Below are 25,556 nucleotides of genomic sequence, written 5' to 3' on the forward strand. Positions count from 1 at the left end.
GAGGTCTGAGACTGGTGGTCTGGGAGGCCCCTCCATCCACACTAGTCAGAATAGGCCCCTGACACTGGCGGTCTAGCCGAGGCCCCCTACCCTCACTAGTCAGAGGAGGCCTATCCATCTACACTGTAGTCAGAGGAGGCCCCTGAGACTGATGACCTGAGAGGCCCTTATGATCACACCAGGCAGAAGAGGCTCATGAGACTGATGGACTGAGAGGCCCTTCTATTCATACTGGCCACAGGAGACCCCAAAACTTTCGGTCTGGGAGGTCCCTCAATCCGGCACCAGTCAGAAGAGTCCCCTGAGACTGATGGCCTGGGAAGCCCTTATATTCACACAAGGCAGAGGAGGCCCCTGAGACTGATGGTATGAGAGGTCCTCATATTCACACCAGTCAGAAGAGGCCCCCGAAGCGGATGGCTGTGAGGCCCTTCTGTTCATATAACTGGCCACTGGAGGCCCCTGAAACCGGTGGTCTGGGAGGGCCCTCTATCCACACGAGTCAGAAGAGGCCCCTGAGACTGATGGTCTGAGAGGCTCTTATATTCATACTGGCCACAAGAGGCCCCTGAGACTGATAGTCAGAGAGGTCCACTCCTAATGAATCTGAGGGGCCCTCTATCCACATTTACACTTTTCTAGGGAGGCCCCCGAGACTGATGGTCTGAATGGCCCTTTTATTTATACTGTCCACAGAAGCCCCCTGAGATTAATGGTCTGAGAGGCTCTTCTATTTATACTAACCAGAGGAGGCCCCTAGGATTGATGGTCTAACAGGCCCTTCTATTTATACTAGCCAGAGGAGGCCCATGAGACTGATGGTCTGAGAGGCCCTTCTATTCAAACTAGGCAGATGAGGCCCCTGAGAGAGCCATGCGGCGTCAACTGGCCGTGGCCATATTTCGGCTCGGTAGGGCCCCACAGAGCTCATGAGAGCACCTCAAGGGCTCCTAAGTAGACACATCCCCATAAGGGTGCCACGCCGGCTTCTGAAGGCTCCTTGTAGGCATCTAACGGCTTTTTCCGGCCTCTAACGGCTCTACATCCGCCTGTGATGGCTCCACACCAGTGTTTATGAGCGCCGCACAGCGGCGCCTTTGAGGGTCATACGTGTCTCATAGGGCCCTATATCGGTGGCTCTGGGTGCCCCACACCGGCGCCTCTGTGTGCCACCACACCTGTGCATCTCAAGGCTCTATAGGTACATCTGAAGGACTCACACCGACACCTCTGAGGGCCCCACACCAGTATCTCGGAGCTCTGAAGGCCCCACACCGGTGACTCTGAGGACTCACCGGCTCCTGAGAGCACCATGTTGATGTCTAACGGCTCCACAAGGCCACTGAAGGCACCACACAAGCTCCCACTGAGCTCTAATGTCCATGTACCGGCCTCTGAGGGATTTAAGCCAGCGCATTCATAGCTCCACACCAGCAATTGTAAGGGCTTCACACTGAAGTATCTGAGGGTTCCACACCGGTGTCTCTAAGGGTCACATACCGGCATCTCTGAGGGCCCCATACCGGCGTCTCCGAGGGTCCACATCTGGCGGGCACCCATCAGCGACTGAAGGTCCCACACTGTCGACTCCGAGAGCCCCATCTGCGTCTGGGAGCACCATGCCGTCTCTAAGAACCACAGCGGCTCCTCCGTACGAAAGATGGGCGTCTGCATGCCAAAGGGGAGCGGTTCTGAGACAGGAGGGCACCTACGTGCAATAGAGGGGCGCCTATGAAGCCCATAGGGGCGCCTCAATGCGAAAGAGGGGCGCCTCTGCGGCCTACATATATGGGCGTCCACATGCAATAGAGGTCTGCAGACTGCAATTGATCAATGCCATGGGGGTGCATTCATAAGAAACAGGGGCACTGGCATGGCAAAGAGAGGCGCCTTCAAGTGTCCAGAAAAGAGAGACGCCTATGATAAGCGCACATTGTATGCGACAACGGGGGGGGGGATACAGAGACATATAGGGATGTCTCTGATGACTATACATAGGGCGCTTATATGCCAAAGAGGGCGCCTATGAAGCTAATGGGGGCACCTGGGAAACAAGGAAGACATTTGTGTAAGGGCTTTCAGGGGTCATGCGCCGTTTGCGGCAAATAGATTCTAAAAAAAAATCGGAGGGGGATAAGTTTTAAAAATGGTGCGGACTTTCCGCACTGTTCGCTTAAGCGGTTACGCCCCTGGCCTCTGGGTACATCTGCCCGATCTCAGAAGCTAGATTTGGAGGTCATACTTGAAAGCAGCCAGCAGGACGAGGCAAAAGTTGGAGGCCCCTGAAAATAGGAGGCCCCCTGGAAAAGGAGGCCCCTTGACAGAGTGGCCCACCCACTTTTCATGACGTTCCTACGCCCGTGGAATTAGAGGGCTACAAAACTGCTTTTTAGGATTTTTAAAAATTTTGGATTTTGATCCCCAAAAATCAAGAAGTATTTTTTAAATATAATAGGCAAAAAATCCAAAAAGTTTTTTTGAATTTCGAAAACCCCGGAACGTATGTGATAGTCCCTACCACCTTCTATCCACATACCAAATTTGAGATCGATACCTCTTTTTTGGCCAAGTTATAACGAAAAAAAGAACTGTTCGAAATTGATGACATCAAATTTTCAAGCTCAATTTTTTTAAAAATTCTAGACCACGTTATATTTAGATTTATTTAGGTTTAGACGAGTCTAAATCTAATCTAACGTTAGATTAGATTTAGACAAAGACCTCCATTAGACTCGTCGTGACGAGCTGCATCGGTTCAATACCCATTTTATGCAAAACTATCAACTTTGAAGTTTGACCTTTTTGACCTGACATTGACCTGACCTCCACCAAAAAGTGACCTAAACCATACCTGATGGTCTTATAACCAGCGGGAAATACCCCAAATCTCCCTCGCTAGTCCCATGGAATCGACTCCGCATCACCCATCGCGGCGCGCGCGGACGGCTCGCGGTGGAGCGTCTCTCAATGCTGCAGCGGCGGCGGCCCGCGTTGCACAGTGCAGTTGCAACACCAGTCTGCAGTCCGGCCCGGCAACACGCATCTGGGTACACTGGGTGCGGCCTGCCCTACACTGGGTGCGCCGTGCCCAGCCGCTCATGGCTGCGGTCTGCGCCTGGCGGCAATGGGGCGGGGGGGGGGGGCGGGGTGGAGCGGGGGGAGAGGTGGGTCCAGTAGCGGCGGAACACCTTCAATTAAGGGGGGGGGGTCACTGCCGACTTTTGGTCCTATTCTTTCCGTGCAACGCCCATAGGGCTAGTGTAAAAATGCTAAAATCAAAGGGGGGCACGGTGCCCCGGTGCCCTCCCCGTTCCGCCGCCTATGGGTGGGTCTATGATGGTTTGTTGATTTTTTTACCGGTCTATGGTGAGATAATGTAGTCTGTGGTGGTTTGTATTGGTTTATCGTAGTTTTTGGTGGTCTGTAGCAGTCTTTGCTGATCTATGGTGGTCTTATTTGGTCTGTAGCAGTCTTTGCTGATCTATGGTGGTCTTATGTGGTCTGTAGCAGTCTTTGCTGATCTATGGTGGTCTTATGTGGTCTGTAGCAGTCTTTGCTGATCTATGGTGGTCTTATGTGGTCTGTAGCAGTCTTTGCTGATCTATGGTGGTCTTATGTGGTCTGTAGCAGTTTTTGCTGATCTATAGTCGTCTAATGTGGTCTGTAGCAGTGACGCAGTCTTTGATGATCTATGGTGGTCTTATGTAGCCTGTAACAGGCTGATGCTCTATGGTGTCTCATGTGGTCTGAAACAGTCTTTATTGATCTATGGCAGTCTTATCCGGTCTTTGCTGGTCAGTGGTCTATGCTGGTCTTATGTGGTTTGTAGGTCGGGAATTGTTCGTGGATACCCTGTGAATGTCTGTGAGTGGTACGTCATATTCTCTGTGTGGAAAAGTATTTGTTTTGGGTCGTTTTGGTATGAAGGGAACTATGAGCTGGGGTTCCACCAGATCCTCAGGACTGGGAGGTCTGACCGAAAAAAAAATGCATCACTTTACATATACATTGGGTGGCATCAAGGAAGCGAAATTATTGGGAAGACGGCTGACGGATCCCTACGACCCCCCCCCCTCCTCCCCCCCCCCCACCGATGGCTGCGGAGACCCTGGCTTTGGCTTGTGCTAGCATACAGGGCGTGATGATCCCAGTTTCTTACATGGAATTTGGGAAAGTCCTGATTAACTTTTACGTAAAAATTGTACCTTTATTGAATTCACATACCACATTAAATTCACATATTTCTTGAATTCCACAAGAAGTCAAACCGAACAGGAAGGTCCCATATGAAGCCTTGAACAGATTATTTCAACGCTATACCAGTAAGTAGCAAGTACTAGGTTGGGAAAAATTTTACGTACGTATAGGAGGATATAAAAAGAAATATCTATTATTATATCTCAACAATGCATGCCTCATTGTAAAACACGAGGAGACATCATAAATAGTTAACAGTTAACTAGAAAGTCTTGTTAATTAATAGTGTGACATTTTTTACTTTTTATTGTCTCCTACAGTTTATGAAGTACTATGATATCTAAAGCCAAATGCCAAAGGGTAAAACGCTTGCTAATAAAGCTGCGTAGCTAACACTTAAATGTTATAGCTCCAGTTCTTCCAAAACATTACTTTGATTTTATCTCATCTCAATTACCTCTATCACGCCTCTATTTGTCTTGCATAGCTGTTATTCTATCATGGAATATTTTATTCGTAAGTATTTCTACATATCTTTTCAACCGCGCCCCTCACCTATCTCCCGCCATCCACAAATCCACCCCATTCGCCCTCACGCAACCCACTCCCTCCCCCACCCACCCCTCCCCACCCGGCGACCATGAGAGCCCCCCTCCCCCCTCCCCGCCCGCACTCGCGCACCATGGGGGCTCAGCTCGGCCTCTGATTGGTCGCACGCACGCCCCTCCCCGTCGCGTGCTGGCCATGGACGCAGCAGCGGCGGCGGCGGCGGCGGCGGGCGCTAGTCGCATGGCCGCTCGGACTGAGTAACGGTGTTACACGCCGAAAACGGGTTACGTCGACTCCCGAAAATGGTGTGCGTTTGAATACGTGAAATCCCGGTGTACTCTGAGTGTTTCGGGAAGAGTTCGTGAGTGTTTTCGGGAGTGTTTTATGCGGCTGTGAGTTGGCGTATTTGGGGGACGAGTTTCTCCACGTTGCGCGCGGGAGTGAGAGTGCGTGCGAGTTTTTTACGGAGTTAGCGGACCACCCGCTGGATGACATGAGGTGAGTTTCACTCCGGAGTTTTCGCCTTAATCACTCGCATGCCACATGGTGAGTTAGTTGAACTAAGTTTGTGAGTTTGTGAGTTGGTATGTCCCATGAGTTGGCATGGGACAGCGTGTAGGCGTTCCTGACCCGGATAGTTCCTGACTTGGGGATTCTCTTTACTTGAGGTTTTGATTTCTGAGTCGATGATATTAAATCTCATGAGTTTCATACTCGGCACAACGTTCATTTCATGACTTCTCATCTCTGAATCCCCAAACCGCCGCCCAACTAATCCTCCCCCCCCCATCAGTCTCCCCCACTAACCCACCAACCCTCTCCCACACTCCACCACCAACTCACTCTAACTCTAACTCATCACAGCGCCACAACTCGTAGTTGCCATGCGCGCATCTGGCCATGAACTTGGCTACCACGCCGGCGGCGGCGGCGGCAGCGGCGGCGGCGGCGGCAGCTAACCTTGGGCTCGCTCTACCTTTGTTCGTTCGTCAGTTGGGGCCTGTTGGGCCGACCGACGCGCGCACGCGTGGTCGTCGCAAAACTCGGCCCCGAGACGGACGACGTCCGACGGCCGACGCGACTCCGACGCCGACGGCGAGAGGGTTTTGGTTGGATTTAGGAAGGTTATATGGGGTCAGGAAATGTGTTGGGATCCACAAGGAAATGTTTGATCATCTAGGGCTGGGAACAGAAAGGCAGTATTGGATTCAGAGAGATTGCATTGGATCCACAAACATAGTCATGGGCAGTATTGGGCCCAACAGGGTGATATTAGATCCAAAAAGGTTTATCCGAAATTAGATACCAATTTTCGGCGTCCCATGCTTGGCACATTGGTCCACCTCATGACAATTTTTTTTAAGTTAGCCCCTTCGTTGAATATCGCCAGGGAGAACCTGAAGATGATCTAAAGAAAAGACCTTCTTTATAGCATACCTGGAAGGTAGAGCACCCCAAGGGAATCATTTTGCTGCCATGCACCCCTGTGATATTGGTAGCTCTTCCCTCCCTCCCTCTCTCTCTCTCTCTCTCCTCTCTCTCTCTCTCTCTCTCTCTCTCTCTCTCTCTCTCTCTCTCTCTCTCTCTCTCTCTCTCCGCCCTTCCCCCCACGTCGCTTCCGGAGGGGGGGGGGGGGGAGGGGAGGTAGTACGATGGGGCGACTGAAAAACGCCACGGTCACCACAAGTCCCCGTAGTTTTTGTTGACGTGACGATCGAGACAAGCGCGTTACGGCCGCGAGGACTAAACGACCTGGTTTAACTGGTTAAATGACGGGTTAAACGATAGGTTTGTAACGTGGTTGTTAAACGGGATTGAATTATAAACAATATAAGCAATTGGAAAACAATGGGAACGTTTTTGGGTTATATTACTTTAAACTTTAAACGGGATTGGGTTATATTCCTTTACTTTATGCTTTAACTTTAAACGGGATTGTTTGAATGGGAAATACTGATATTGTGGAAAGGTTGTGATTAGGGAGCACTGATCATTGAGAGCATGAAAGTCATGAGAATGTGTCGCAGCGTTGACCTTCAAATGCAATTGCATAGGCATATGGTCGGAGGTACATACAGGGAGAAGCCATTAGAATCCAACGGAAAAAAGCTAGTCGACAGACGTTATTGCAGTGTTCTCAGTCGTCTGCTCCATCTAATTACCTCCAACTCTTACTCTGACTGTTTACGGCAACGATACACCTCCAACATCGAAACCTACAACTTCCATTTTCCAACCTTCAAACTCCAGCGACCAGCCTGAAGATCACGCACTCATCGCTTAAAACTCCAGCTTCGAATTTCTTTCGCCAAGATCTTTGGTCCAACATCCAACAATTAAATGCACCGAACAACAATAAAACCGCTGAACATCAAACTTCAATGACGTGCCCCAGGGGTAACAACTGTCAATTTCAAATGAACAACATCGTTAACGGCATGGGCAAATGGCAAGCCTTGACTCCTGCAACGTCATGAAATCGAACAAACAACATTCAGGTTCTTACTCCAACCTCCAACCTTCCACTTCAAGGAACAACATCAACGGGAACAGTTCTTTACACAGAAAAATGTCAATTTGTCGTCTATTAACGATCACAGCTATAACAATGCGTTTATTATAGTAATGGCTAACGCCTTCAATGACAAGCACTCCGCGGGCGATCGTGCAAAAAAACTCCCCCTCCCAGCCATCAATGAATGGGCGAGGCGATAAAAATCGGGTAATTGAATTCCCCGGTCCACGTGTGTACTACATTTATCGCCTACTGTTCAGTTCACGTGTACTCTATTAGTTGTCTACTATACAGTTCAAGTGTACGGTATTGCTTGTCTTCAATACGGTGCAGGTGTACTATATTTTATTGATTGCTGTATCGGTGCAAGTGTACTATATTTATTGTCTACCGTTCAGTTCAGTTCAGTTCAGTTCATTCAATTCAGCTATTTATTGTCTGCAGTTGAGAAAATTGTGTTTGAAGCGGGCGCCGTGCAGATAACCTAAAGGAACCTAAAGGTTCTCTGTCACCCCCCCCCCCCCTGCTCCCTCCCTCCAAATTGCAAGGGAGAAGAGGGGAACCTGGGACTAACTGGGAACTGGGTAGAAATGTTAATAGTATAGTAGAGAATAGAGATTGGCACATCAGTTGCATCAGTTTCAAACCGTTATTACTCGTATGCTGGTAGCTACTAGAAACCCTTTAACCATTCTACATTTTTACAAGTGTTCATTGCTGCTTTCCCATACCTGCTACATTGCATGATTAAATCGAGACATCCAGGCATTTTAATGGCACGTGCACTGTACCACACTTTTCAAAGTTTAATGCAGTGCCTTAATATTGCCAGCCGTGTGGTTCAAGGGGTGTGGTTAAACGCGTTGAACCACACGGCTGCTGACGTCACTATCAATTATAGTTGTGAGCTTTTTGGCAGGTATGGGAAACACCTTCCAGCCCTAAGGCCGGGAATTCAATAAATGTCACCTCGCTTTTTTAGCGAAAAGCACCTCGGGCCTAACGGCCCTCGGAGTTTTCGCTAAAAAACCTCGGTGACATTTATTGAATCATCCCGGCCCCGGGCAGGAATATATTTTCACAAATGTCTCATTGGTGGCCTGAATGTTCTGAAGTTGGTGAGAAATTGGTTCGCGAGAATTACCAATTATTATTATTGTAATACCCTTAGACATATCGTAAGGGTATTACTTACGATATGTCGGGAAGACTCTACAATAGTTATGTCAATTACGGAAATACCGATACGAAACCAAATACCAACAATACACAATGGAAAAATATTGAAACCGAACCGACTTGGGAATATGAGGGAAATACCAGCATTTTACCAAGTTCTCAGGCTCTTTTACATTAGTGAGGATGCATAATACCAACAAAATACCAAATACATTCGCCCTGAAATACCAAATACCAAGTTGGTATCGGTTTGGAATCGGTATACCAAAAAGTTGGTATCCGATTGACATCTCTACTCTACACCGCGCCGAGTCCCAGGAAGTGCCCGTTAGGCACTCGATGTCAATGCTGTTTTGTTACGATAATATAATGATAATGGGGGAAGCATGGTATGCGAGCACTCGGTGAATCTGGGGGCGGGGAAGGGAACAGAGGAGGGTTGCAGTGTTTGAATTGGAAAGGTTTGCAGTAGATAAGCGATTAACGGCGAAAGCGAGCATTTAGGTGGGCCGATAACTTAGCATTTAGCATTTTGATTTGCTATTGCATAGCAAATGTATGCAATGTCATGTTATTGACATATTATGCTATGCTATTTCATAGCATAGCATTGAGCTTTTAGGTGGGTACTGGGCACTGTACAGTCAAGAAAGGATGGATTTCCATGGGTTTCATGCGACCGTCGTCTGCTCTGCATTACCTACATCTGTTATTGAGCCTAACACATAACACATAACGCATGACACATAACACATATCACATACCTAACACATGACACACAAGTGTCTCCCAAAAATAAGCCACGCCTTCTTTTGAACACTCCATGACATCACACCCAGACTGCACTATTGATTGGTCCGCGTGCTCCAGACGACCCCTGACGTCATTGGCGACCTCTGACGTCACTGGAGTGTATGATCGATGCTCGCGTGTGCGTGTTTTTTTCTGGTGATGAATACACTCGCGCTGAATTTCCGGGTCCGTCTGATAAATTATGGTAACGGATGTGCCCATCACGTTAGGGGACGGTTGGGTAGAGGCTATTGTCGGTGGGAACCCAGCAAGGGCGAGGCTATGTTGTGTTATTTAGGGTGGTGGTCTGCGGGAAGAGAGAGAGAGAGAGAGAGAGAGAGAGAGAGAGAGAGAGAGAGAGAGAGAGAGAGAGAGAGAGGGAGAGAGAGAGAGGGAGAGAGAGAGAGAGAGGGAGAGAGAGAGAGAGAGAGAGAGAGAGAGAGAGAGAGAGAGAGAGAGAGAGAGAGAGAGAGAGAGAGAGAGAGAGAGACAGACAGAGACAGAGACAGAGACAGAGACAGAGACAGAGACAGACAGAGAGTAAGAAAGAAAGAAAGAACGAGAATGAGAAAGAAAGAGAAAGGCTGAGAGTGAGGAGGGAAGGGTCTGATGTGATTATTTAGGTACTTATGTAGGTTTTGTGACGTTGTGGAAGACAAAATAATGCTGACGTGGTTCGTCCCTTCAGTCGCTGTTATTAATGTATTATTCTTAGTTATTCTGCTCATAAGTCAACATTGAAAGGAGGAAGAAAAAAGGCGGAAATGTTGCGTGTTATTCATGTTTTCTGCTGACGTGAAAAACATGCATTGTGCATTGTGAATGAAATGAATTGTAATAAACGTATCAGGTGTATCGTGGTTTCAGGTGTATCCGATAGTTTCAATGGATCCGATTTACGACACAAACTATTTCGGATGTTGACTCTCCCCACGTCACCTGGCCTATCATTAAGCGCTTCGCTATTCCACGGTAAATGCCTCGTCACGTTTAACCCTCGCCCGTATTGGTGTTTTTCCAGCCGCGAACGTATAAGGGGGGGGGGGTCCATTGGACCCCCCCCCTTGCCGTTTCGCCCCTGATTGAGCTAGAGCTTCGCGGAAAAAAAACGAGCGTGTTGCCCGATGAGAGGAAGCCGATGATACCTAATTTTAAGGTCCTAGGTCATTGGTTGACCTTGCAGGTCAGGTCAATGACCCAAAAGTCTGGAAAATCGGGACCTGTTAGAACGTCGTAAAATGTGGCTGCTGTGGGTTTTTTCGAGGCGCTGATCACGAATATCATGTTAGTTTTGATCACAGATGATGTCTTTATGCATTTAGTCCAGGTCGGGTCAGGTCAGGTCAGGTCAACCAGTAGGGGTCCTGCCGGGTATTCCTAGTAGGTGTCAACCGCCTCTGACAGCTTCGTAACATGTTACGAAGGCACCAAAACTACTTCGTAAATGTTCATATGGTTGCTAAATTCGAATTCAGCTCCAAAACCTGGCCTAGAAACATGTAAAACTCGAAAAAGTGAACCGAGGTCACCAAAGGTCAATGACCTGACCTGACCTTCAGGTGACCTTGACACCCACCCTTATGCATGGGGGCAACATCATATCACATGTTTGAACGCTTGAAACCACGAAAAGACTGCAAACGCGTGGCTAATGCGAGCCGACATACGCCGAATCGCGATTCCGGCCAAACATGGCCTCGAAAAGTAGGTCACAGGTCAAAGGTCATTGGGGTCAGGGTCATGAAATTTTCAGGGTAGGTGTAAAATTGATTAACGCGAGGGTACTTAAAGTTTCGTCGCGATCGGCCGCTTTTTACGCGAGTTATTCGCGAAAAACCATGGGGGGGGGGTCCGTTCGACCCCCCCCCCCCTATACGGGCGAGGGTTAAAAAGGGGCAGGGTCCATGGCATTTTCCCGGGTTGGATTTTTGTCCTTATGGCATTTAACAACTCCATGTCTTTTGATTTGTTGTTTCCCCCTTCAAATTATCAATATCTAATCAGCCTTTGATAATCCATAGCATAACTATTCCTTGCCTCGTTACGTATTTAAATCACCGTTCCACCTTCCTCTAAAACTAGTCAGCTATTACTAAGCAACTAAGGAAAACGCTCCATCCTGGTCAGTTAATCTACCTAACGATTTCTAGGAATTTTAGTCACAACTGAACCCGAGTTCATGGAAATGGAAGAACAAAAAAGCGAAACAGACACGTGTGTCGTATATCCTATGACTTGTGAGTGACTCGTAAAAGCGATGAGCATGAAAGCTTAAGTGTTCAAAATTAGGTACTCTTTGCATCGTCTGAAGTTTTAGTATCCTGGGGGAGTGAAGCGGCGTTAAATGTGTATGTTTTTGTATCGCTGAGATAGCGATTAAAATGACTTTGAACATCACAGTCATAGGCATATAATGATACTAATGCCCATCACAATGACGACAACAGAGGCGTCAATGCATACATACCTACGCTTAAACAGGGGACCACTGTTATTTGACGTATGCGAGTGAAGATGACAACAAATTCCTAAACGTGAAGTCGGCATACAAAGCCGTCATTTTCACTCGGATGCATCAAATCATGTAGTTGTGATTCTTCAATAATTCAGTCACCACCAACAGTGCGCAGTGGGGTATTCACAAACGAGATGAGCTCATAACATTCAGGGAGGGGACTGTTTGTAATTGTATCGAGGTCAAGAGGTGAAGGGGGGATCACCGGAGGGATATACTTATCGGGTGTTACATCCCCCGGGGGGGGGTTAAATATACCAATTTGGTACCCTCCAATGGGTGGCTGCAAGAAGGTACGGTACATACGTCGTTCGGGTAAAGATCAATTGGTAGATGATTCTGGATCTTATTTCTTTCTTTAAATCGTTTTTTTTTTCAATCGAAGTATTCAAATTTTGATCTCAGCATTAATGTGCCTATCAACTTGATTACAGTGTTCAGTTTTCTCATATCAGCTTACCTACTTGTAAACCTTTGGGTTGTTGACTTGTACATCGTTTAATATCTTTGTTCTATTTTGTCCCCCCCCCCAAAAAAAAATCAAATTCATCTTCGGCACTGCCAAATTGTGGATGAGTTTAGTTTTCTTTCCTTTTATTTTTGTAAAAAGAACTTATAACAATCATGACAAAGACGACTGTCCCACATAGAACGCACGCCAAATGTGCGCACTGCGCCTACTAAAACCACCCATCCAACATATAACAAGACACATCCACTGTTATAAAAGCTCACACGCAATCAATCCGCCCGGGCGGGTACGTAATAAACCGGCGCAGCGGGTCATCACCAAACCTGACTACGCTCAGCGACGCACAAACCGCCTAAAATCCTCCCCCTCCCTCCAATACCCCTTCCCCCTCCCCCCGGCCCGCCGCCGCGCCGGCCCAAACGAGTTGTCATGAGGTCGTACACTCTCCAACATCGCCCCCGCGTGCTTTCGCGTGAGGTACAGTCTCTGACAGCGTGTCGGGACAGGAGGCCTCACGCGTGGGCCGTCCCCTGGCCACGTGACGTCATTAAAGTGGGCGGGGTTTACACTCACGACGCGCAATAGGACCCAGTGTGCGGCGGGGGCCTGGTTAGGGGCAGGGAAGGGTTGTTTACGCGTTGATTTCTGATTCAAAATGGCCAAACAGTGAGGAGCGGAGGGAGCCCAGACGCCATATTGAAGATGCGTTCGTGACATCCGGGAACCTATGTGTGAAATGAGGTTAACTAGTTTTATGTCTACGCAACGGGCTGATTAAATTACAATTAATTGATGATATCGACACTTATCCCTTGTCCGGAGTCACCGGCGGTAGTGTATTGAAATAAATCATCGATTATTGAATTGTTTTCATGTGCATACATAGGCGGCGGAACGATTTGAGACAAGGGGGGGCACCAGCTCAAGGAGCCAAACCTAGGGTACCCCCAAATCCTGTTTTCTCATCGGATTTAGGCCACTTATTTTTCGTCACAGCCCTGACATGATAATTTTTTCTTTTTTTTTTCTTTTTTTTTACTAAACGAAAATGGCAGAACACCCCCGTATGTGTGGTTAACTTTAAGCTGATCCTCAAGTAACTATGTGTTTGTCTCTTCCTTATTCTCGTTTGATAAATTCCATTAACCCTCGCCCGACGAGGGGGGGTTGATGCAACCCCCCCTAAGGTTTTTCGCAAATAACGTAAAAACGGCGCTTTTGACATACCCTCTGGGGCAACATTTTCGCACCTTTCCTGAAAATTTGAAGTCCCAGTCTTTTCAGGTCAGGTCACCAGGTCACAAAAACCGGTACAAGGTCAGGGGAAAATTGGGCTAGCTTAGCGGCAACTGAATTCCAAAGTTCACTAAAATTGGTAACAAAGTACACCATTCGATGCGCACTGACGTCCTGAGTTCACTGGTGCTTTTATTGTTGCTCTATCTTTGCTAGGTAAAAAGTTATAAGCGAAAAACTTTTAACATGTTTAAGCAAAATTTTTGCATTCATACCCCCAAAAACCCCCTAAATATTGACTTAGAGTCACCAAACTTTCACAGGGGCGAGATCTCCCATGGACCCACCTACCCTGTAAATTTGTCGTTTCTAAGTGCCATAGGAGCCAATCGCGAGGGGGGTCGTACCAACCCCCCCCCCCCTCGCCGTCCGTGTTACGGAAAAGGCCATCGCCTGGCGAGGGTTAATCCTACATGTATCAAATTACCAAGAAGCCATCGCAGTACTAATCAGTGGCGAATCCCAGGGGGGAGGTCACATGGGTCATGACTTTGGGCCTGGGGTCACCACATGCCTGCCAGGAGCACCACAGGCCTGACAGCCGACAGGGGCACCACAGGCCCGCCAGGGGTACCACAGGCCTAGCAGGGGCACCACGGGCCTGTCAGTGGCACCACAGGCCTGTCAGTGGCACCACAGGCCTGTCAGGAGCACCATCGGCCTAGCAAAAGCACTACAGGTCTTCCAGGGGCACCACAGACCTGCCAGGGGCACCAGAGGCCTGCCAGGGGTACTATCGGCTTCGCAGGGGAACCACCAGCCTCGCAAGGGCACCATGGGCCTGTCAAGGGCACCACAAGCCTGTCGTTGGCACTTTAGGATTGTCAGGGGCACTACAAACCTGTCAAGGGCACCTGCGTTCTAACAGGGGCACCACAGGCTCGCCAGGGGCACTACAGACCTGCCAAGGCCCAGGGACACCACAGGCCTAGCAAGGACACCACAGGCCTGTCAGGGGCACCACGGACCTGTCAGGGCCCATGGGCACCTAAGTCATGTGCAGGGCCCACCGTGGGCTTGTCAGGGGGCAGGGTAGGTAGGTACCACAGCCTTTCCAGGGGCACCAGCGGCCTAGCAGGGGCACCAGTCATCACACGACTAACCAAAAATAAAGAAAATAGAAAACTGAAAATAGGGCACCACCAAAATTAAGTGGCCGAAATCCGTTGAGGTTTTAATTTTGGGTATAGGTAGGGGCACCACTTCGATTCATGACCCTCCCCTTGGAGTTTTCCCGAATCCGCTCCTGGTACTAATACATCAAATTTAAGGGGGGCACCTTGCTATTGGTGCCCCCCTTGCAGAATTCAAGGGGGGCACGGTGCCCCGGTGCCCCCCCCCCCCCCGTTCCGCCGCCTATGTGTGCATATGCAAATATACATACTCGTACATATACTGCTCGGTGGCACCGTCAAGCAGGGATGGTTTGGAAAAGGATTCGCAAGTTAGTATTGTTAGAATGAGGACACTTATAACAATAAAAAGACGGTTTTAAAACGGCAGCGGTATTTCGGCGCCGGGTAGCGGAGTGAACGAAAGTTCCGCGGAGTTTCAATGCAACAAATACAAAAATGCAGAAAAACTGTAAGCTTTCGTGACATACCTCCCACAGCAATGTTCATGAGAAAAGCTCCACAGTCCACTGCACTAGCGTGAGCTGCTTACAGTTTACTGAAATTGTTTGTTCCTGCTACCACCTGATCACTGTTCCCCAGTAAACATGACGACGTCGGCCCGACGTCGGGCCGAGGCTCGGCCCGACGTCGGCCCAACGTCGGTTCAACCTCGGCCCGACATCGGCTGGACGTCGGATATGCCCGCATGTTCCGACGTCCAGCCGAAGTCCAGCCGACGTTGAGCCGACGTCGGGCCGAGATCGTTTGCCGAGGTTGACGAGATCGTTTGTCGTTGGACCGACGGGGCCGACGTCGGCATGTTTATTAGGACAACGCGCCAAAAATATCAACCGGCGGCGGGATTCGAGCCCCCCAGTCGCCGACGTCGGCATGTTTACTGGGACAACACGCCGAAAGCATCAGCCGGTGATGGGATTCGAACCCATTATCATTCGAACGCGAGGACAGTGCGCTAACCACTGCACCACGCAGCCAGCTAGCGAATTTGGTTTGTTTTGTTGGGTTATGCCCTTTCGGTCTGACAAGACCATTTCAGAGCCGGAAGGATCATAGGATGGAGACATTGGTCTTCTTGGCGAGCACCCTGGGTCCAGTTCATATAGAGTCCCTGGTCCCATTGCTGTTACGTGACACTTATTGGAAAGGGCGACCCCACAATGGATTCATATAGCCACTCTTACACACCTGCGCCAACGTTTCCCAAAGTGTCCCTTTGATAAGTGGCACTTTGGCAAAGTGACACTTGCCGACTGGCCTTTCTATATGAACTGGGCCCGGCCCTGGTGAGTTGCCGGGGCTGAGCCTGACCAAAGGATAGGCCGAGCAGCCCCCAAGCACTCACCGCACCCGGCTACGGGCGAGCTCGGCTTACGGGCAATCCCAAATGGGATAAAGTTTCCCGTCCAGTCCGGATCAGGGGGTTGCGGCGTGGAGGAAGATTTGAGTTTCCTGAGGATATTTTGAATACAGAAGCTCTTTATGAAACATGAAACATGTATTTTATATTATTTTAACGGTCAAAACAGCGGCCGATGTCGGTCCGACGTCGGCCCGACGTCGGCTGGACCTCAGCAATTGATCTCGGTCCGACGTCGGCCCGACGTCGGCTGGACCTCGGCTGGACGTCGGAACATGCGGGCATATCCGACATCCAGCCGACGTCGTGCCGAGGTTGGACCGACGTCGGGCCGACGTCGGCATGCCGATGCCGAGTTGCCGACGTCACCCCGACGTCGGCCGACTTCGGGCCGACGTCGGCATGTTTACTGGGTCCTTATCAACCAATGGTGGAACAGCACACTAATATGTGCTGTTCTGTCCACTGATATGTGCTGTTCTGTTTACTAGTATGTATGCGCTGTTCTGTTCACTGCCGTGTCCTGTTCTGTTTACTGCTCGATGACACGGTATGTTCTGCGTTCACGAACTGAAACTGTTCAGTGTTCACTGTCAAGCGTTCACTATCAATTGTCACGGACAGGCATCGTTCTGTTGACAAACTAGTTGTTTAATAGTTAGTTACAAGCTACAGGCATTTACTTTACCGTTAATTGACGTCAATTGCATTTTTTGCATGATCGATTGATTGATAGCTCAGTGCTGGCGTAATTAATGAATGACGGTGTGTCGTATTCAGTGTCCACCAGTAAACACATAAGTATAGGGAATGTATGTCGCCCGTTCAGTGAGCGGTTTTCAACTGATTTAGCTTTTCACTGACCCATATCTTAAGTTAAGTGTTATCTGTTACCCAAGGCTGGGGAGTCAATGGATTTTCGGTGACTTCGACTCCGACTCTATCTTCCAAAAATCAACTCTGCCTCCGGGAAAAACTGTCGAAACCAAACGACCCCGATTCCGACTCCGACTCAGACTCCGCAGCCATGACACGTCTGCGGGGTCGATGGATTTTCGGTGACTCCGACTCCGACTCCGGCTTCCAAAAGTCAGCTCCGACTCCGACTACGACTCCGAAGCCCTCTTGTCGCCCATCGTGAACCACCTTGTTCACACTGTTCACTGGTTCCTTTACCGTCCGTCCAAGCTTGTTTCACTAATTCGCGCTATTTTCTCCCTTTTTCCAGATAATGGGGACGGAACAGTTTAGTTTGAAATGGAACAACCACACCAACCACCTGGTGGACGTCTTCGGAAACCTGCTCCAGGCCGGTAAGTAGCCCACTGTGACGTCATTTTGACGTCACTAATACATACATGGTCGAATGCTCTTTGATTACTCTCGGCTGGTAAGTAGCCCACTGTGACGTCATTTTGACGTCACTTTAATGCGTTGTCGACATGCTGTTATACTGCTTCAGGCTGGTGAGTAGCCCACTGTGACGTCATTTTGACGACATATAAATCACCTGGTGGATGTGTTTTGGAAACCTGTTCCAGGCTGCAGTGAGTGACATATACTTCCACCGCTGACGTCATTGTAAATTTGTTAGAGAATCGAAATGTTTTTTATGTCGCGCCAAGCGCGTATATTGAGATTAACCAACCTGACCATTTTTTATTCCATTTCACTGGAGCATACTCTTTTCATGCTGGATTTCATAGGTGCTCTAAATTGGAGAGCATTATCCAAGACTGACGTCATTTTGACGTGAATTATTAGCATGGTCGACATGTTCTTATGTTGCTTGTAATTATATAACGGTAACTGTAAACCCTATGTAACTAACTTCCTCCCCATGCATGTATGATGTAACAGAATTCTGGTCAGTGATGTCAAGAACAGATAATTTGGAAACCGATACCGAACCAAATACCAACCGAGACGATAGAAAAATACCGAACTCCAAACCAAATTGTAAAATTGATAGAAATATCAACTTTTTACCAAATACGGAGCATCGTATACCTACAATACACCTACAATGGTGATCTTTATAATACCAACAACATACCAAATGCATTAGGTTTGAAATACCAAATACCTGAATACCTACCCAAGTTATCTGTTTGGTTGTATTGGTATACCAAAAAGTTGGTATCCGACAGACATCACTGCAAGTTCTGTCCCCCTATATATATATATATATATATATATATATATATATATATATATATATATATATATATATATATATATTAGGGTGGCACTTAAAAATCAATTTTTGATTTTTAATGCGTGCGGGTGGTTTTCCGGTTCCATCCCCGTAAAAAATAAGGGAGGCAAATTTTTATGGGAAAATATTGATGTTTAGAGGTCGCGAATCAAGGTCAAAATTGAGATTTTGGTAGCAGATTTCAACATCATTAAAATCGTTTCTGACTTTCCTATTACGCTGTAATCGGATGATAATAAGGCATTTCTTAGTCATTTTCATATTGTTTATTGATATTTCATGCAGCTTCGGTCACGCCAGAACGCTGGTCTATGTACTCCACTACTCCAGTTCCTCCTCTTTAGTAGATTATTGGCGCCTCATTGGAGGGAGGGGTATCATGGGCAACGGGCACCCAGATCACTTTGTGTGTAGCCTGGTTAGCAATTGCAGTCGATCTTCGGGTGTCAGGTTAGCGTTTTCTGTGATCTATTCAACGAAATGGAGGAAGAACTGGCGCTAATCTTTGTCTTTCATGAGTGCCAGTCCTACATCAGCGCCATACCGCGCCTGGTGAAGTCATTCACCACCCGCAGCTCCCGGACTACACGAGCTGCGGTTTGGTAGCTGCTGTCCTCCCAGTGGCCTAGGTCATTGATGATGAGCCCCGCGTCCAGGTCGTGGATCCTTGAGAGCTTTTTGAACGATGGTGTGAGGAAGCTCGCCAACGTCTCGGTCGCGAGAGCGGCGTTCATAGTGTCCACTAAGAACTTATGGGGCGGGTCCTCGTCCTCCCTCTCCTACAAGTCTATTGCCAGCACCATGTCTTGATTGAGCCCGAGAGTCGGGGTCTAAAAGCTCCAGAGTCACCAGCCGATCACTCAAGTACTACAAGTGACGGCCGAAGACCGGGACTGCACCTACCCCGACGACAGCTCCTTGTCGGGGTAGGTGCAGAACGAGTTCACGAAGGTCAGGTCCAGAGCCGGTGCAGTGGCAGTAGAGTCCTAAACCAGGCGGCGGCAAACTTGCAGGCAACGGACAGCGACAGCGTCTGATGACCTGGGCCTCGGCCGCCGTCAGCCGGAGCCGCTCCCTGAAGAGGAAGGCATCCACAGTGCGGATGGTCTTTGCCATCCATCTAACTCAGTGGAGTACTCTGAGGCGGAGAAACGGATGCCGTGCTTGGAACTCCACCGAGAGCAATTACGCAGAGCTCCAGAAGTTTTCGGTAGTCTTCCCGGAGCTAGGCATAGTCCAGCGATGGAAGCGATGGAAGCTGACCAGCAGCTCGTCCCACTCCGGAACGTTGTCGACGGCGAACGCCACCGGTGTGATCCTGTCAATGAAGTATGAACTCCCACCCGCCTTTGAACCTCTTAAACAGCCGGATGTAGAGGCCGCTCGAGATTCTAGGGCAGGTGGAGAAGGCCTTCTCTAGGACCAGCTCGTACACGTGGTGCCGGCAGGCCAGCTGGAGGACGGGCCGATCCAGCTTCTGCTCGATAAGGGCTTAAGTACCGCTCACCAGCATGCTGTTCGCCGTCGTGGCGTCGAAGCAAAAGGCCGCAGTTCCGCTTCTCCAGTTCTTAGTCCCCCAGCGCTGTGAGCATGGCCTCCTGTGCTTGGATGGAGGGGAGGTTGGGAACGGCGAGGAGCTTGGCCACCCCAATCCCTCCCCCCTCCCCATCACCAGGACCTAGAATCGGTCGACGCTCCTTCTCTCGCGGCTCAGTATTCGCGGTTCAGTCGGAGTCGTATCCTAAGTTCCGTGCCGCAGTTGATAACAGGTTCACGTGTTCTTCACACATTACGGTTGGGCAGTTTGGCCCGGTCGAGGCCAGTTCACTGTTGGGGACGTCCGCTCGCCCGCATGCGCTTGGGAGTGTGAGTCAACGTTTCTCTCTCATGGTAGCCATCGTCAAAGACGTTCCCTCCGTGTGCGCGCCGCAACGGCCGGGTAAGTCTGTTGCTGGCACTGGCACTAGAGTCGGAAGGAGCGCCCACGGAAGAACATCCCGAAAGCACAATAAACCAGTGCAGCTCAATGCACACTATCGCCTCTGCTTTCGCCCGCCGGCGATAGGCTGACTCCAACTTCTTCACATTCTCTTTGACAGAAAAGGAGCATGTCTCAAGAACCGATAGAACCGTGGGGCTCGTCCTCCCTTTGGAACAGGAGAGACCGGTCACTCCTCACACTAATCAGAGGATATGACCTCCACTGTGAGAAGGCACCGGTCGCAGGCCAAAACAGGCCTGACATGGGTAAAACAGCCCAGATCAGACCTGTCTTGGCCTGACCTGGACTGGCTACGATCGGCCGGAAGTGATGGGATTAACAATTGTTATACAAACAAAGGTCAAAATACGTCTGAAATGACGCTTAATGACCACATATGTCATTCCAAATAGGTTTAAAGTAGTTTCCAAAAAGTTGATTTTTTGCCCAAAAATGTCAACTTTGACCTCAATTCGCGACCCCTAAATATCAATATTTTTCAAAATCATTTTGCACACATTATTTTTTACGGGAATGGAACCAGAAAACTACCCGCACGCCTAAAAATCGGATAACATAAAATTCACCCTATTGCTAAGTGCCACCCTAATATATATATATATATATATATATATATATATATATATATATATATATATAACTGCCACCTCTCCTCCCGCAGAGACCCATATAACCCCCATATAACCACTATATACCCCTCATATAACTCCCATATAACCCCATATAACCCCTAGACAACCCCACATAACCCCTATATAACCTCATATAACAACCATATAACCCTTATATAACCCCATATACCCCCACATAACCCCCATATAACCCCTACATACCCTCCCTCAGAATCTCTGGTGGACGTCACGCTCTTCTGCGAGGGGCAGAGTCTGAAGGCCCACAAGTTGGTACTCTCGGCGTGCTCGCCCTACTTCAAGGCTCTGTTTCAGGACCATGTGGAAAAACATCCCATTGTGATATTAAAAGGTAAGAAAATATCGTGGTTGTGAAGGGAGGAAAAACTTATCATTGTAATATTTAGACCTGAGATATTCATAATATTAGGTAATTGGAATGATGCAGCTTTAGACGAATGTTGGTATTACGGATGTTGGTAGTTGGATATTGTCCTCGTCTTTGTTGGAATCTTCATTCTAGCTCCGACCAAGCTTTCGAATTCGATTTTTCCAACTCAAGACGGGGACGAAAGTCGACAGGTGGCAATGACGTCCTCTTATGATGTGCAGTAGGTGATATCTGACCGATGTAGGGGCTAATATCTTATATCCGGCTCTGATACTGACGTGTATCTCTCTCTCTCTCTCTCTCTCTCTCTCTCTCTCTCTCTAACTCTCTCTCCCTCTCTCTCTCTCCTTCCCCCCTCTCTCTCTCTCTCTCTATCTCTCTCTCTCCCCTCTCTCTCTCTCTGCCACAGATGTGAAATTCTCTCAGCTCCGCTGTATCGTCGAGTTCATGTACAAAGGCGAGGTTGAAGTCGAGAAAAACGAACTTGACTCGCTCTTTCTCACCGCCGAGGAGCTGCGGATTAAAGGTGAGTAACCCAAGGGAGGGGCGACGTTGATAAATGTGAGTAACCCAACAGGGGATATCGTGAATAAAGGGGCCTCTGATCAAATTGGAGTAACCCATCCATCCACCCATCATTCAATGGCATACCTACATGGAATGTGTGAATTTCGGGAGGTAGCTTGTCAATTTTTACTACTTTGATAGCTGAATATCAAAGGCAAATAATCCGCCTTTTAGCCTGTATTCAGCCCATGTGGGAAGTTGATAACTTGACAGCGTCGAGGGGTGAACATCGTTAACCCATAACCCATTTTCGTTGAGCATTGTCGTAAACCAATGATACTGAACTCTCTAATCGTAATTTTCACTTCTTACAAAAACATATAGCCATCGAAAAGCTTAAAACAGCCTTAGCCTGCTAGCTATCGTCTTTAGTACATTATTTAAATTGTGCACTCATAAAGTCAAATCATGTATTCTTGAAGCATACTTTCGAAGTCTGTACTTTGCTTCCGAGTTACTCTCACATGAATGGAAGAACTGAAGTTAAACACCGTCCGATATAGTTAGATATGGTAATAAAATAACTCTTCTCGATCAAAAAGAAACAGTTGCAACTCTGGTGAAGTGCTCTGTATAAACTGTATTCGGGAATTCCTACTTGATCCTGAATATGCAGAGCAGGCTTCTGAAATTAGAGCTGAATTAATGTGTTAGGGCATGGGCGATGAATGGACATAGAATGCTTTGCAGCATGCTGGCGTGCGAAAGGGGATTACATGACAAAAAGTCAAAAGACAAAAAGTCAAAAGACAAAAAGTCAAATGCCAAAAAGTCAAAAGACAAAAAGTCAAAAAGATGAAAGTCAAATGGCAAAAGTCAAATCCGCTAAAAGCCAAAAAGACAAAAAGTCAAAAGGCAAAAAGTCAAAAATGCAAAAAGTCAAAAGCAAAAAGTCAAAACCGCGAAAAATCAAAAAGATAAAAGTCAAATGGTAAAAAGTCAAATAAGCTTAAAGTCAAATGCAAAAAAGTCAAAAAGGCTATAAGTCAAAAATATGAAAGTCAAATGTCAGAAAGTCAAAAGCAGAAAGTCAAATGGAAAAAGTCAAAGACGCTAAAAGTCAAAAGGATAAAAAGTCATATACATAAAGTCAAAAACAAAAATAATAATTACATAAGAGTCAACACAACAAAATAATAGTTTCAATGGTTTCAATGGCAGAAATCTGAAGAATAGTGGTTCAATGACGAAATGTGACTTCGAAACCATTGAGTAGCTTTCGACGTGTCACATAGATTTCGACGTCGACGACGTCTTAGAGCATTTGTCGTACGTCTATCTACTTGGATTTGATTTCATACGAGATCCAGGAATAAATTATATGAAAGACTTTGAGCTTTGTTAGCAAAAACGTGACCATTCCATGACCATTTACCCTTGATTAGGTCACTTGCCGTTGTGGGTAGTCTTCTTGCTCTCCAAGGTCAAACGTTAGATGTCAGTGAATTGACTTTACTCAAAGTTTTGCGATACGTCAAAAGATCCGTCTTGGATGGATCAAGTTGAACGTCTGTTGCCCAAATTTCAGCCTCCTATCACCACCTGGGGCATTCCACGTCAAATCAAACACCGAAATCCGTCGACTCATCCCCTTCGATTTTTCTGAAAATTTGCAGGCAGACTGGGCATGGTTCAAAACTGAGTTACGTATAATATTTTCGAAATTTGATAACGTATCGCTGAGATATAGGTCATCGAATATAGCGAAAAATGCCACACATCAATTTTTTTAATGGCTATAACTCTGGTTCCTTTTCTGGTATCAAAATGATATTAACAGGGTCTTATAGGCAATTGATAAGGCTTTGATTTTTAATTATAAGATTAAATTGAAGTGACCTTGAAATGCATTTGACCTTGAATTAAAACAGAAAAATTTAAATAGCAAAAAACACGTCACCTTCGCTTTGGGTAATTTTTACATATTATGTCCGTCACAATGTTCCTAACCATCTGTGAAAAAATTGGAGTGGGCCATTCATAACTTTCGCGGCAAACGCCGTTTTCATGCATCAACATCACGCAACCGCGCGTGACCTTGAAAGACAGAGTCAAGACATGCTTGCTTGTGCACACTTTCTGAAATGAATGATTGCTGATTAGTGATATCCCAAACTCTGCGAGAATGGAAATGCATAGTCATCGTAGTCAAGCATTCACGTTCCATAGTTAAAGTGTCTCAGGCAAACGGTATTTTGCGGTGAATTTTGAGCCGTGTGGAAATGCATCATGAAGTAAATTCAACGAAAACATTATCACGCAACGATATCTTTACGTCTTTTGATCTTCACTATACGAAAGAACATACATTTTTAGTATGTATGGGGAATTTCTAGTTAATCCAATAATAAATAATGGCAGTTAGATGCCTGCTAAGAGTAACATGTCGCCGGTTGAGGCGGGCTCGGCCGATGCGGGAAACGCAGCAATCACAATTTTGTGTTTACACGTTCATATTTCAATTGTTTACCAACCGATTTTCAAAATTCTTTCACCATAAGATTGCCTGTACATTTCTTAGTCTTCTCACAAAATTTGACGCGAATCGAAAGTAATCAGCGGTAGGGAGCGCGATGTAAAGACGGAACCGTTCCGTTCCGTCCCGGCACAGTCTACAATTCAGGCGGCGCGTAGCGGTCGGCGCCGGCTGCCGAGTCGCCGCGTCGCCGCGGCGACAGGATGTTCACTTTACACCGCTATTACTAGAACAGTTGTGAACCGATTTTCTTATTGCTTGCACGATGAGATGTGCAATTCAATTCTTGACAGGTAGCCATAATTAATTTCGCATTAATCTTATGAGATATTGGCGAAAAACAGGAGGGGTGGGCGAAATTCGCTCTTCCCCCTCCGCTGCGCATGCTAACATACGTTTGCATATGTGCAATTTTCTTCAAAACTTATGAATGGCCCACTCTAATTTTTTCACAGGTTGTTAAGAATATGGTAGGCAATAAAATATATGAAAATGAGCCAAATCGAAGGTGACGTGTTTTTTGCTATTTCAATATTTGTGCTTAAGAACAGAGTTAAGCAAATTTCAAGGTCATATATTTAAGTAGGTGCAAATCTAAACAAATGCTTAAGAAATTACCTAAACAGTAAGGTTTATTTCATTCAAATCAAACAAGTACAACCAAAGTTATGGTCGTTCAAAAATATAAAGATGCAACATTTTGTAAAAATTTGATGCCCTATATTTACATAGAAGACCTGTGGTCAGAATGTGCAAAAAACATCAATGTAATGTCCGGGGCCACACAGGAACTCGCTCACAAATTTATAATGAAATCGCTGATGGTAAGGTGCAAAACAGCCGATTTTTGTTCGATTTGACTCCGACTTAATAGCGCCCTTTTCCCCGCCAGGCCTACTACGTCCGGTCTGAATCAACCCTCGCATGGGGGGGGGGGAGGGTGATGCAGCCCCCATTAGTTTTTTTCTGAGATGGATGCTAAACAGATCAGCAGAGCGCGACAAGATTTTGCATTTCCAAAGCGGCATCTTTGCGCAACTTAAAAAGAAAAAAATAATTGACCGGGTCATGTCAGGTCACAGAGCTATGACGTTATAAGAGTTACCTACAGCCTCAGGCCAGAAGTGTGTAAAATCGCAGATTATCGCGTGTTATTGGGAAATATCAACCACAACAAAGACTTTGCGGGCTATTTCGGAGCATGAGTGACCTTAGCAAGGTAAAAGGAAGTCAGGGGAAGGTCATTGACTCTTTTTTACCTCTGG

At 47.3% G+C, this 25,556-nt stretch overlaps 1 protein-coding gene across 1 annotated transcript in view; it reads left to right on the forward strand.

The window, feature by feature from the left end:
* The first annotated feature begins 4,949 nt into the window (after positions 1 to 4,949).
* The window catches only part of LOC122372680 (zinc finger protein 316-like), a 61,647-nt gene continuing 41,040 nt past the window's right edge, over positions 4,950 to 25,556 (forward strand). The window contains exons 1-4 of the mRNA XM_043350192.1: positions 4,950 to 5,244; positions 17,237 to 17,321; positions 21,072 to 21,209; positions 21,658 to 21,774. Of these exons, the coding sequence (XP_043206127.1) occupies positions 17,240 to 17,321; positions 21,072 to 21,209; positions 21,658 to 21,774 (337 nt within the window). The 5' untranslated portion in view covers positions 4,950 to 5,244; positions 17,237 to 17,239. The remainder of the gene's footprint in view (positions 5,245 to 17,236; positions 17,322 to 21,071; positions 21,210 to 21,657; positions 21,775 to 25,556) is intronic.

This window comes from Amphibalanus amphitrite, unplaced genomic scaffold (assembly GCF_019059575.1).
Source record: "Amphibalanus amphitrite isolate SeventyFive unplaced genomic scaffold, NRLGWU_Aamphi_draft 001386F_arrow, whole genome shotgun sequence".
Classification (NCBI taxonomy): domain Eukaryota; kingdom Metazoa; phylum Arthropoda; class Thecostraca; order Balanomorpha; family Balanidae; genus Amphibalanus; species Amphibalanus amphitrite.